Source organism: Vicia villosa, linkage group LG3, assembly GCF_029867415.1.
Source record: "Vicia villosa cultivar HV-30 ecotype Madison, WI linkage group LG3, Vvil1.0, whole genome shotgun sequence".
Taxonomy (NCBI): domain Eukaryota; kingdom Viridiplantae; phylum Streptophyta; class Magnoliopsida; order Fabales; family Fabaceae; genus Vicia; species Vicia villosa.
This window is the reverse complement of record NC_081182.1, coordinates 70429842-70444093: the sequence shown is the minus strand read 5'-3', so window position 1 is coordinate 70444093 and position 14252 is coordinate 70429842. Positions and strand designations below refer to the sequence as shown.

The 14252-nt window shown below is 30.2% G+C and overlaps 1 protein-coding gene across 1 annotated transcript; it reads right to left on the bottom strand.

The window, feature by feature from the left end:
• Nucleotides 1-6782: 6782 nt before the first annotated feature.
• Nucleotides 6783-7658, bottom strand: LOC131658285 (putative F-box/LRR-repeat protein 23). The gene is made up of 2 exons (XM_058927597.1): nt 7324-7658; nt 6783-7251 (listed from the first exon to the last, which is right to left on the bottom strand). The coding sequence occupies exons 1-2, from the start codon at nt 7656-7658 to the stop codon at nt 6783-6785; spliced, it is 804 nt and encodes a 267-aa protein (XP_058783580.1).
• Nucleotides 7659-14252: the final 6594 nt, after the last annotated feature.

Here is a 14252-nt window from a genome sequence, read left to right as displayed (position 1 = left end):
AATTTTAGAAAGATTATATATAAAATCTTTTCATATTTCCATGGGACCAAAAGATTTGATTCTCTTCTAAACTTTTGCCCTAATCCTACTCCTTATAAGTAGGTAAACATATTAAGACTGAAGGGACGAAAAAATTGGCAAGGAGGCTAGGGTTTTCAAAGGTGAAAAAATCAAAGAAAGTAGGGCACAATATAATTCTCTTCTCAGCAAGCTTTAATACGTTCCAACAATCCTAATTCACTCCTGAGGCATAAAAGAGTAAGAGTGAGTCAATAGTTAGTTCTTATAGATCCTAGAATGCATGTATCATGTTCATGATCTTCATACATATTCTGACATTTATATATTGCATATGATCGTGTTTAAATTCAAACTAATTTTACATTTGAGTTCCTAGTACAATTTAAAGAAGCTTTGGATCATTAGGTTGGAGATTTGATGTGCATATCACGACTTGCCATTGTAATGGCAAAGTGAAACTCCTCATCGGTTTCATAACTACAGGCCGTTTCAGACTAAATTGACACCACCAATGGATTCAGAAGGTCCAAATTAGGGGAGTAGGGTCTGTTGTTTGCATCCATGTTTGATATTTTTGCAGGTTCAAAAGCTCAGAATGTTGCTACGATAATGGTAGCCAAAATCGCAGCTGAATCCGCAAAAAAAGTCATAAGAAAATCCACAGGTAAATAGGTTGAAGACGATGAACAGTGCAGGGAGATGTGGCTCGCACGCGTGGCACCAGTTGATTACCCAGTCAACGCGTTTGATTCCTTTTTCCAGTGCGTTCACGCGTGGGATCATGCTAGTGGCCAGTCAACTTTCCAAACATCCTCTCTCCCAATTTCATTGGCTTGCGCGTACATATGTGGGGCCTGTCTGACTCTCACTTTTGACTTTTACCCATTGCATGTTTTTCTTATATTTATTTATTGATGCATGATTAATTATCAGCGAATAAATACAGAATGAATGGCAAAGGAGGGGTGCTGGCAACAAATACGGCGTGTGTTCGAGCCCCAGCAGCGTGCAATTTTTTTTATTTTATTAACATGTTTATGTCACTTGCAGATTTCATGCATTTCCCACGCGCCTGACCATGATGATCCCTCAAATCTCGACCATCATATCTCCATGGAGCAAGATCCAAGAGCCCAGGAGCGCACACCCACCGTACACCCTCAAGGAAGAGCCTCACTGGATCGCACGCTCTTTATCTGGTTTTTTCTTTCTTTAATTTTGCTGTTTGTTTCACGTGTTTTCTTACTTAGTTTTTTTTTTAATTTTAGCCACTAATTAATAAATTAGGTTAATGATTAATTAGGTTAATAGTTAAATGGGTTAATATTTTAGGATTAGATAATCAATTTAATAATTAGCTTAATTTATTTAGGATTACTCAATAATTAGGTTAATTTAATATTAATTTTTATTTAACTAATTTAGTTAATTAGGATTTAAATTTAGGTTAATTAGGTTTATAATTAATTTTAGGATTAGCCTTTAAATTTCGCAAACCATAGATAACCATAGAAAACTTTTAGGTAGGGGTTGCCCATTAACTGTAGGTTTAGGTTTACCTGTAATTAAACATCGAATTTCTTCACATTCGCGAATTTTCTTCTCACCTCATATTCTATGATTGTCGTATGCTTGCTTCCCCAGCCTTGGGGGTAAAACTTGTTTATTTATTTAAATTTTTGCCTTTAATTTTAATTATTTATCTTTAAATTTCGCTTTTATTATTTATTTTAAATTCTAGAAAATGTGTATAGGTTTGCAAAGTTTTTTGTAATAGTTTAGGGCTTTTAATTTTCTGCATTTATTTTTCTGCCCATAGGTGTTTATTGTAATAGCGTAGGAATTTATATTTTCTGCCTTTAGTTTCGCCATAATATTAATTGTTGTGGTTAGTAATCCTAGGGAGTGCAACCCTGAATTGAACATAGCATCACTAATTTTACAAGATAAAATATCTGAACTGAATCACATGATTGTGCACTCACACACCTTTAGGGTAACCCTTCTTGTTGCCTTGTTGCCTGTGGCCTTTATTTGTGAAAAATAGTCAAGTCCCTCAATTCTGAGGATACCTAAAGCAAAGGTTGCCTTTAAAGTTATTGAAATCATCATATAAGATCTAGTCCCTCGATGCTTCCTCGAAAAAACACGATGATTGTCCCAATTGCTAAGGTATCCTCGCCTGCTGCCTAAAAAATCAAATAACTATTATATCCTTCCCTTAGACTACCTGCCCTCTTTATGGTAGGGACAGTCTTATGGTGAACGATACTCTCGATGACCCTTTACATCCAATGAAAAAACTACCTACCCTTTTATGGTATGGATAGTTTTTTCAAACTGAAAAGCTAAAAGAACAATTTTTCTAACTTAGGGTAGGTGCTCCTGATTGCTTGCTCTATTCAAATTCAAATTCAAAATCAAAATTCAAAATATTTTCCCACTTCTTTTCAAAGAATCTTTTCAAAAAGACTACGCTTATTTACAAGCTAAAGTTCTTATTCAAACATTTTCTTATTCACACACTACACTTCAAACATTTTGAAAATAAAAGTGAGCTAAGCAATTAAGAGCCCATGGATAACCATGGATACAAAGGGTGCTTACACCTTCCCTTTGTATAACTTACCCTCCGAACTCAAAATATTTCAAAGGTCTTTCCTGTTCTTTTTGCCTTTCCAATTGGATAAAATAAAAGTCGGTGGTGACTCTTGTTATCCGCAACATTTCAAAAAAATTCAGTTCTCCCACCGTGTTACACTATCACAGTTGGGCTAGGTCTATGCACATTGCATTGATCTCCAAGAACAAAGACAAGTTCATCAATGGATCTCTCAACAAACCTCCGGTTTTCGATCCTCTCTATGCGCCATGGATTTGTTGCAACACATTGGTGCTTTCTTGGATTCATTGATCTATCTCGGATTCTATTGTCAAATCGGTTCTATGGATTGAAAGTACTGTAGGTGTTTGGAAGAATCTTCAGCTTAGATTTTCACATAGTGACATCTTCCATATCTCTGATTTACAAGAAGATATTTACAAGCTACACCGAGGTAACAATGACATATCCAATTACATTACTCAATTGAAGGTGCTATAGGATGAATTAGAGAACTATAGGCAAATTATAGCTTTCTCCTGTGCTATTCCTTGTTCTTGTGGTGCTGTTATGTCTGCCAAACACTATCGTGCACAAGATCAAGTAATTCATTTCCTTCCCAAGCTAATTCTGTTTCAACATCACCTCTGGCCATAATTTCCCATTCATCCCATACCAATGGTAAGTCTTCTCACTTCTGGATCCTTGACACTGGAGCAACAAATCACATATCATAAGACATTCATGCATTTATTGATTTCAAACATATTGTGTTCATGTGAATGTTAACTTACCTGATGGTTCCTTTCTCATTGCTTTTATGTCTGATAGTGTGGTTATCTCACCCTCTTTAACAATTCATCATGTCCTTTACATTCCAATTTTTCATGTAAATCTCATTTCAATTGCCAAACTTGCTAGTAGTAACAATTGTTATGTCCTTTTTAGTGCTGATACATGTGAAATCATGCAAAATCATTCACTAGAAATGATTGGTACAACTAAGCTACAAATAGGTTTATATGTCTTGGATACCATCATCCAGTCATCTATTTGTAATTCCATTGATATTTCTTCTGCTGATTCTTGTAATTTATGGCATTTAAGACTTGGCCACATTTCTCATACAGGCATGAAACCTGTTTCACATTTATATTGTTTTATACCATGTAAACCTAGCAATGTTACTTGTGATTCTTGCCATCTTGGAAAATAAAGAAAATTACCTTTTCCAAATAGTATATCTCATTCTATTTTTCCTTTTAATATTTTACATGCTGATGTGTGGGGTCCTTACTCCATAATTCCAATGCTAGACCACAAATATTTTCTCATCTTAGTAGATGATTATGGTAGATACAATTGGGTGATTTTCCTTAAGACAAAAGATCAAACCAAAAACAGTCTAATTCAGTTTGTAGCATACATAGAAAACCATTTTAAAACATCTCTTAAATGCCTCATGTCTGATAATGGCACTGAGTTCATGTCTTTATCTCAATTTATTCTTTCCAAAGGCATAGTTCACCAAACTACATGTGTTGAAACACCCCAACATAATGGGATGGTTGAAAGAAAACACCAGCATATTTTAAATATGGCTAGATCTTTATATTTTCATTCTAACATTCCTCTCACCATGTGGAATTTCGCTGTTCAACATGTCATCCAAATTATAAATAGATTACCTTCACCATTATTAAAATCTAAGTCTCCCTATGAACTGTTGTACTCTGAACCACCCTCTCTAATCCATTTGAAGGTTTTTGGTTGCCTCAACTATGCTACTACCCTTCAAGCTCATAGAACCAAGCTTTCTCCTAGAGCTAGAAAGTCTGTCTTTATTGGTGTCAAGGATGGTACTAAAGGTTACATCTTATATGTCTGTAGAGTTATAGTGTGTTTGTCTCACGAAATCTTATTTTCTATGAGGATCATTTCCCTCTCAAACCTTCCTCCCAACCTACTACTACTACTACTGCTGGTACTGATCCTGACAACTTTCCACTCTATGCAGACTTACCTAGTCTTCCCTCCCTTACTAGTACCACTGATATCTCCCTTTCCCTTGACTCTACACCATCAGCTGATACACCAAAGGGTACCTCTCCCCCATCTAATCAGACCCCACCTCATATCACAAATCAGTCCTTATCTCATTTATTGCATAGATCTAGCAGTCTTGATGAATACACCTCTCCTTTAACCACTGGATATTTACCGATATATCCACCTTCTAACAGTTCTTTCTCTACTCGTTCTTCAGGAACTATATACTGTTATTTTGCTATCCTTCAGGGATGCTTGATAAGTTCTTCAGAAACTTATATAAATAGCATTTTTTTTTGCTATCCTTCGGGATGTTTGATAATCACCAATAATTTTCTTTTCACTAATGATTTAAGAATGAATCAACCAAAGAAAATTAAAATTGAATCAATTTCAATCATATGAGATTATACATGTTTTAATCAAATAAAAAATATATTACCATGAGTATGATTATATCAATATAAAAACATCAACATTATTATTTATAAATCATATTCAAATTTAATGACTTAATGAGAATTATACTATGATACCACTAAAGGAATTTAAGAGCGTTTTTTTTTTAGTTCTTCGGGAACTCAATCACAATTTTTTTCGTTCTTCAGGAACTTAATCACAAATCTTTTATTAATAAAAATAATAATAACTGCAATTCTTAAGGGATGCTTGATAAGTTCTCCATGAACTATAACAAACTAAATATTATCCTTCAGGGATATTTAATAAGTTCTTGAGGATCTATATAATAAATTTATTATTATCCTTCAAGGACATTTATTTTGTTCTTCAGGAACTATACACGAAACACATTGTTTTGTAATCCTTCAAGAATTATTGCTAATTTAATAGATTATAATATCAAAATTGAACAGGGATAATGAAAAAATAAAGGGTCTTATTGACCAATGCCATGGGGGAAATAGCTAAGCATTCCAAAAAAAGAAATTATTTTATAAAAAATTTAATATTTAGGTATTAAATACGCAGATTACCAAGATAAATTTACTATTTTAAAGTCTTAACCATTACCCTGAGGGCACTGGTTAGCATTTCTAAAAAAAAATAAAATAAAAAATTAATATTACCTCTCTTAGTTAGTTATTCAATTTTGTACTTTTAAAATTTGGTAGAGCTTCGTACTTATAACGTGTTATAAATTGAATAAAGTAATAGAAGAGAGAAAGAAAGTATATTCTATTATTCATATTTTGAGTGTGAGAGATTTTAATAAAATATGAGTCCTATTTATAGAACTTACGACATATGTAATAAATACCCATAATCATATCATTTATAACAATTATTATTATTTAAAAATATTTATCTAAATTGTCAAAATTTAAAAAGTAATGACAAATTAACAGTGATGTATAATTTGTCAAATATAGAATAATAATACCAATTATTTAGTATAATACTAATATTTCTACAAGCATAAATTTCTTGACAAATTTCTTTCAATATATTAATTAGTTTACAAATATTAATTAAATTAGATTCAAATATCTTGTTTTTCTTGACAATTTTTTATTTTTTTTATAAAACATATTTCAAGAGGCAAAAATTTAATTTTTCTTACTACTTATATGTATGAAACTATTGAATTTTACTTATAAATTGCTATGGAGTAGTACCTATTAGGTCAAATTTGAAGTAAGAACTATTGCAAGAAATGAAAATAAATGAACTTTTGCAGTAACCATGCATGTTCTCAACTCATGCTTGGCCGGCCAACACACAATTACAAGGTCTGTATAGCGTGAACAATGTTGTTATTAGCCACAGGATATATAATTTTAAGCTGTCATACAACAGAATACATAGATTTCTAAGATATAAACAACAATCGTAATAATAGTCAACAATTAAAACATAATTAAAAATGGAAAACACCCATGAATACAAGATTCGAAGGGTATGTATAGTAAAACATTTAGCTACGCTTCTAAAAACTTGAACAAAATTCATTCAACACATTTAGGCCTGTTCATGTTACAAAATCACAATTTTCCCAAGGAAAGAACAAATGCAAGAAAAACAACATTATCTCTAAACATCAAAACAAGTCTTCGTAACCAGACAAATTAGAATATTCACTTTCAATGTCCTAATCGGAATCATGGTCAGAAGAGTAGCAGTTTTCTGGAGGTTGAAAATCTTTAATTTTTTCACGGCACATTTTCTCCAAGTTTTCCGTATATTCAAAGCGGAAATAATAACAATCTTTCAAGTCAAGAGACTCAAGTAGTGGACATCCATCTAGAATGGCAGACAATCCTTCACTGATAGGCATTTGTCCTGAAATTTTAAGATGCCGTAGTCCGGGCATTGTTTTGGCAATGGCAAATGAATCATCATAATCAACGTCGCTCAAGATCGTTTTTGTCATGCTGCATTTCAAAGTTTTTAGTAGAGGGCAACATCGGCCAACAACTTCAAAGGATTTCTTTGACAGTCTAATGTTAAATGAAATGTCCAAACTCTCTAAATATGGCAGTTTCTCAAAAGATTCAATAAATCCTTTATTTGAGAGCGCCCAGGTCATTGCAATCCTCATGTGTCGGAGGTGGAGAGCGCTGTAAAATTTGCAGCAAGACCTATTAAAATGATATGACATAAAGGCAGGGAAAGTGTATGAAGTTAATTACCTGTCAGCTATGTATGCAAGAAGATCATCCGTCGCAAAACGCTCAATATCAATGTCTTCTAGCTGACCACAACTTCGCTCAATTGCTTTACGACAAACCTTGACTAATTGGTTCTTACGATGGTAGCGTGAAGAAAACAACATGGTCATTTTAATGGTTCGCCACATGTGAGGATCCTTACATATATTCCACCATAAAGGGCAGACTTGACATGCCCTAGTCAGTAATTCAAACGTCCCTAGCCTCTGGAGAATGTTTGCTGTCACGTCTCTTGGAAGCTCCAGCCAGTTTGGCCCAACTATTGTTTCCGTTGATGGAATAGATGAATACGCCATAATGCTAGTGAACCTAGATTGTGGTACTAGTGTAATTTAATACCAGTACTAACTTATTCTATCCTTTTATAAATTGAAAAAGCTACTAATGTTTTGGACGTAAAATGTAAATTCCGATAGACTTTGGAAAATGTTGATTATTATTACTATCATCCTGTGAATTAATAACCTTTAAGAAGACTAAACTAAGCGTTTTGAAAAGTGCAATAGCATAGATATAAATAAAAGTTGTACTGTTTCAAGATAACTAGTATTTTAACCCGTGCAATGCACGGAAAGTAAATAATCTTATTATAAAGTTATAATATTGGGAAAGCTAACATGTGCCCCAAGGGCACAAGTTAACGAAATATTTATAGAAATATTTTCTTGGAACGCGTGCATTCAATGTATTGAAACTTTAAATATGACTCTGTTGCATTTAATTACATTTAACTTTTTCTAATTATAGTATACTTAACATGTGCCCTTAGGGCACACGTTAGCATGACCCTATAATATTATATATAATAATTAATTAGTTATTTAAATAGTTTTAATATAATATATTCATTAATTAAAATGAAATTAAATTTATTTTAAATAATATCTTTTTTTGAATTATATACATATTATGACAAAATTTTAGACTTGATAATAATAATAATAATAATAATAATAATAATAATAATAATAATAATAATAATAATAATAATAATACTAATAATAATAATAATAATTTATACTTAAAAAATAAATATAACAGAGGAAAATTTTAACAATATAGAGAAAAAGATGGTAAGGGTGGAAATAAAAAAAAATTGATAGGAGAAGTGACTATTATTAACACTAAAATATTAGTGTTAAACTTACTAAAATATGCAAATTCAAAAAGAATAAACAAAAAGTAATATTAAAAATTACCAAAATATTAAATATAAAAAAATTGTCATACTTTTTTAGAGATATGAAAAATTGTGTTATTAGTTTTGTTATCTTAGCCTTGAGGTGTCCATGATGATACTCTATATAGTGTAAACAGTATTAAGAAAACTAAATTATTTTGGATAGTTCCTTTAAAAAGATGGGGAAAGGGGAAAAAGATTGTTTGAGCTAAAAAAAAAAATTTTTTTGGCTGATTTAGAAGAATATTTTACTAAACTAATAATAAATAAATACAAAATAAAAGAAATAGCTAATTAACTTATCTTTATATAGATTAGAGAAAGAAAAAAAGGACAGTTAGTTTTGATTAATAATTACAGAAAACGATAGTTAAAAAAGATGAGGTAAGAAGTTTGTTTTCTTAAAATTAATATAGTAAGAAATTAATTAATTTTAAAAAATCAGAATTTTTTTTTAATAAAATTAATAAAGTAAGAAGTTAGTGAGGTAAAGTGATTTTTAATAAATTGTTAAAAAAAATTAGTAAATAATTTATTTAAAATTAATATAATAAATTAGAGGTAGAAAAATAATTTTAACCTTATATATTTTTGTTTATGCTGCAAAGAATATAAAGAGTGGGGGAAAATTAGTTAATAAATAATAAAATAAAATGGTTTGATTTCTCTGAAACAATTAAAAAAATGAAATTAGGATTTAAAGCAACAACTTCTCACATATAAATTGCTTTGTATATTAAATATGTGTTCTCCACAATTCTCTCCAATGTTTTTTTTTTTTCAATAGGCAAATGCAATAAAAAATCGCACTAGGGGTGCAACCCTTACACATAGAAAACAAAATTAGATACAATCCAAGGGGTTTTTGAACCACTTATAAAAGTTGGCAACAACCAAAGAATGACTTAAAGAAAGCCATCTCCAAGAGAGAAACAAAATGTTGTAAAACACTTCATCAAAGCTAAATAATTTATCCTGAAAAATAACTGCATTCCTCATGGTCCACAAGCTCCAAAGAGTGGCGACCCAAATAACATTAATCCTATCATTCACCTTGACTTTCTTCACCTTTAATTGAATAGCGTCGAAACTCAACAAACCAAGAAAAGAAAGATTTGATTCAATCCCCAACCAAGCGAGCACTTTGTCCTAAATTTCTTTAGAAATATAGCAGTTAAAGAATAAGTGATTGGAATTCTCCTGATGGTTCGAACAAAAAACACAATCGACGGAAGGGAAATTAGAAACTCCCCTTTGAATCAAAAGCTCCTTAACCGGCAATTTATCCGTTAAAACTCTCCAAGCAAATAATTTAATTCTAATCGGCAGATTAGTATTCCAAATTACCTCCAATTGCTTTATCAAGTTGCTGTTCCAAGCCCTCTCCTTACTATTTCCCACCAGGCTAGTAATACTGCTAACAGAATACAGTCCAGAACTGTTCAGATTCCATATGTGCTGGTCCTCCTCCTCAGTCTGCCCGTGGTTAGACTGTATCAAACAGTCCCGCAGATGCTGCAAGTTCACCGCATGGAGCTGCAGCAGCACCAAAACCAGCCCATCGCCGCTGTGGAGGCCGCTGGCAGATGGCGCAGCAATGACATTGCTGTCAGCTGCGAACAAGAAATCAAGATCCCAGAAAACAGAACCATCCACCACTTGCCGCACTTCCGAAACAGAACACAGTTTTTTTGTTGAGATATCATACAATTCTGAGAACTTAACGTGAAGAACATGATCCCCCAACCAAACACTATGCCAAAAAAGGATGTTCTTACCGTTACGAATAATACTTTTAACACACCCAGAAAAACCTTCTTCAAATCTATCCAAGTTTAAATCATTAGAAATAACATCTCTCCACCAAATAGAGTCTTCAAAATTATGAGGTAGTGTTGTTATGAGTGTTGCTATAATTGAAAGTTAAGTATAAAATAAAAAATAATAGTTAATTAGTTTACATTATTCAAAAACAAACTATACACAAATGACATTGACTTAACACAACTATAAGTAAAAAATAAATCTAGCAAACATAGATATAGAAAAGAAGATGAAAGGTGAGAAAGTAAGTTATCCAAAATAATATAACGAAGATAATTACAATGCTAAATTACAACGGAGATAATTACACCTAGCTTATCACATACACTTTAGAATGACAAAATAAACACCAAAACTATCTCAAGAATATAAAAAATACAGGTTTAACAAACATAGGTTTATACACCAGATCTTCATTTATAATATTTTTCTTTGAGTATATTAGTTTCTCTCCTCTCATCTCCTTTTATATATGGTAATAAAACCATTAAAAAATCTTTCAATTCAAAACTTTTTCCATTAAATGAAAAATTAACTACAAAAATAATTAAAAAAATTTTGGATAAATGAAATTACTAAGTTATCTCTAGTTTTGGTTCAAAAAATTTCCCACTAACTTAACAACTATTATATATAAGATTTGGATAAATAAAATTACTAAGTTATTTTTAGTTTTGGCTCCAAAAGTTCTCCACTAACTTAACAATATATATATATATATATATATATATATATATATATATATATATATATATATATATATATATATATATATATATATATATATATATATATATATATATATATATATATATATATATATATAGGGAGCGTATCCGGTGAGAACTGATATCTTTTATGAGAAATGAGAACTATTAATATCAATCATCAGATTCAATTAACGCTTAAGATTTAATAATTTCACATAAGGAGCACTTTATTGAATCTTTTCTATTATGTTTAATATTTTTTATAAAAATATAATCTTACCAAAAATACTTTTCAATATGCTATTTATTTTTTCCATTAATATGTAAAATTTAACTTTTCCATGATATATCGTACAATTTTTTTAACTCTCTTGATCCTTTATATCTATTGCAAAATAAAATCATATTTTTTTTAATTATTATGGAATTTTAATATTATTTATTTCATTAAAATATACAATTTTATTATATTATTATTTATTGTATTGTTAAGGAGTTCCAGATATTATTATTTATAAAAAAAATTATATTCTATATTTTTGTATTTTTAAAGATTTTTTTGGATATTTTAATTTGATTGATTTATTTTAAATAAATTTTACTATTGTTATAATATTTTAATAATTGTAGACTTTTTATGATATTGGTAAACTAGAAATTGTAATCTTATTATTTATTTAATTAAAAATAATAATAAGATTAAAATTTATAATTTGCCAATAGTTAAGAGGGGTCATAACTATTAAAATATTATAACAATAATATAAATTATTAAAATAGTCACAATTGTAAAATTTGTAAAAATAAAAATTTTCAAACACGTAAATAAATAAAGCAACAGAATTTAAATACTGGTAATACTTTTACATTCTTTAATATTTTTAATAAAATATAAAGAATAAATCAAATGAAAATATTATTTTCTTATAAAAGAAATAATTTTAATCAAATAAAAATAAGAACTTGTTAAAATAATAATTTCCTAATTTGTAAATAAATAAATCATCCAACCTAAAATGTAGGTTATAATTTCAAATTCTTTAATAGTTTTAATAAATCAATATATAGGTGATAAATAAATAAAATTCTTAGTCCACAAATTAAATAAAGTTCTATACCTTAGATATATCTATTTTACAGTCATAGTCTATTTTAATAAGATAAATAATATCAAAACTCTTTAACAATAAACAAAATATAAAATATGATTTATTTATTTTTTATAATAAATTTAAAGAATCAAGAGAGATTGAAAAAAAAAAGTACGAGATAACATGGAAAAATTAAACTTGATATATTTGATAGAAAATTAAATAGCATATAGAATAATATTTTTGGTAAGATTCAATTTTTATGAAAATTTTAAATATTAAAAGTAATAGAAAAGGATTCTATAAAGTGTTCTTTATATGGAATTATTAAATCTTGAGCATTAATCAAATCAAATGGTTGATATCGATAGTTCTCGTTTCTCACAAAAATATCAGTTCTCACCGGATACGCTCCCTATATATATATATATATATATATATATATATATATATATATATATATATATATATATATATAAAAGATAAGAAACATGTTCCAAATTCAAATAGTATATTTACTTGTAAAAACATAATTTATTTATCTTTATTTGTTTATTTTAGTTTTGGGACTGAATCATTATATTACTAAGGTTAAGTATGCTATATGAACCGTGCAGTATCTTATTCATGTTATTTTTCCATTTCCTTATATTGCTTTCAAAACAAATCTAAGCAATGTGCATTTTCATTACATCATTGGAAAATGCATCACAAAACACATTTATTCTAATATACTATTGAAGCTTTTTGCTATATAAATACACATGTATTTTAGAATTTTCAAAAATTTTCAAGAGGCAGATTTGGCTCTCCTTACTGAAGCTTTAAAGGAATTTAGATAAATAGCATAATAAACAAAGTCAAATGGATTAACTAAAAGGAGCCATTAGCATATATCTTCCAGCACCAAGAACAACCTTCAGTTCATTATTTTCCCAAACAACTCTTCCCCCCCTGCTATAAGGTCTGAAATTTTGGAGGAAAATCTATTTTCAATATAATAAAAGGAAAGAATATGTTAAAAAATAATTTGTAATTACCATAATAAACAAAGTCAAATGGAATGCATTAATCAACAAAGTCAAATGTAATTACCATTAGCATACATGATGTTGTTTTATACTCCGTTGAATTGGAATATGACGTTTTGAATGATATTGAGTTAAATTAGTTGATTCTGTTGCATAGTAAAAATAAATTATTTTATCTTCAAGAAAATTAATACAGGTTGTTTGAGGTTCATCCAAATATGTTATGCTATGTATCTATGTGCTATACGTGATTAATGGTCGTTGTTTTAAGTTGAAAATGTATCATCCCATGTGGTGTTGAACTTTTATAACCATGATTTTCGTTATAATTACCGTGAGTAGAATTGGGGTGTTACATTAGTGGTATCAGGGCAGGTCGGTTCGTCCGGCCAAGTTGTCGAATGTTGTTTGTCCCTTAGTTCGCGACAAGTGTGTGAAAAATTGTCGGTACTTGTTTGTTTAGTTTGCAAGATTTGGTTGAAGATAAGTGGGGGAGAAGCTTTGCTTCTCGGATATGTTTTAGTTGCAAGTTGCTGTTGGAACGGTAGAGCGGCAAGCAACAAAAGATTTGGAAATATTTATCCGGGAATTATCGTGTCCACAGAGATTGGTTGAGAAAAACTGCCGTTCGACTATCTCGCGTTCTATGTTTCATGATTTGGGGTGCGGAAAGGTAAATGCGGGAAAAGTAAAAAAAAGCAGATAAACATTCTCAATAGTCTAAGAGAAAGAGTTATGGAATTGTATTTCGTTCTACCCGTCTAATACTTAAATCCGAAGATCTATCGCTCGACACTCACAATACGCATCAACATCACCGGGCATCAATTGAGACGCCACATCGGTGCCCATGTCTGCAACACCGACGAAAGCTCAACCACACTATTCACATCAGCGATTTCTCCACCGACACAAACAACACGGAGGCATTAAACTCGATACCCACTACGATTGTTAGCCCTAAATCCATGTCTGCAATCCAGAAACTAACAGTTATCATTCCTAATCAAGATCTATGATGCCCATGTCTGCAACACCACAAGTCCAGAGCATT

Bases quoted from the DNA above. Each gene is read 5' to 3' on its own strand.
- LOC131658285 (XM_058927597.1), bottom strand. From the start codon at position 7,658: ATGGCGTATTCATCTATTCCATCAACGGAAACAATAGTTGGGCCAAAC. The intron at 7,252-7,323 runs GTAATTAACTTC...CAAATTTTACAG, and splicing joins CTTGCATACATAGCTGACAG to CGCTCTCCACCTCCGACACA.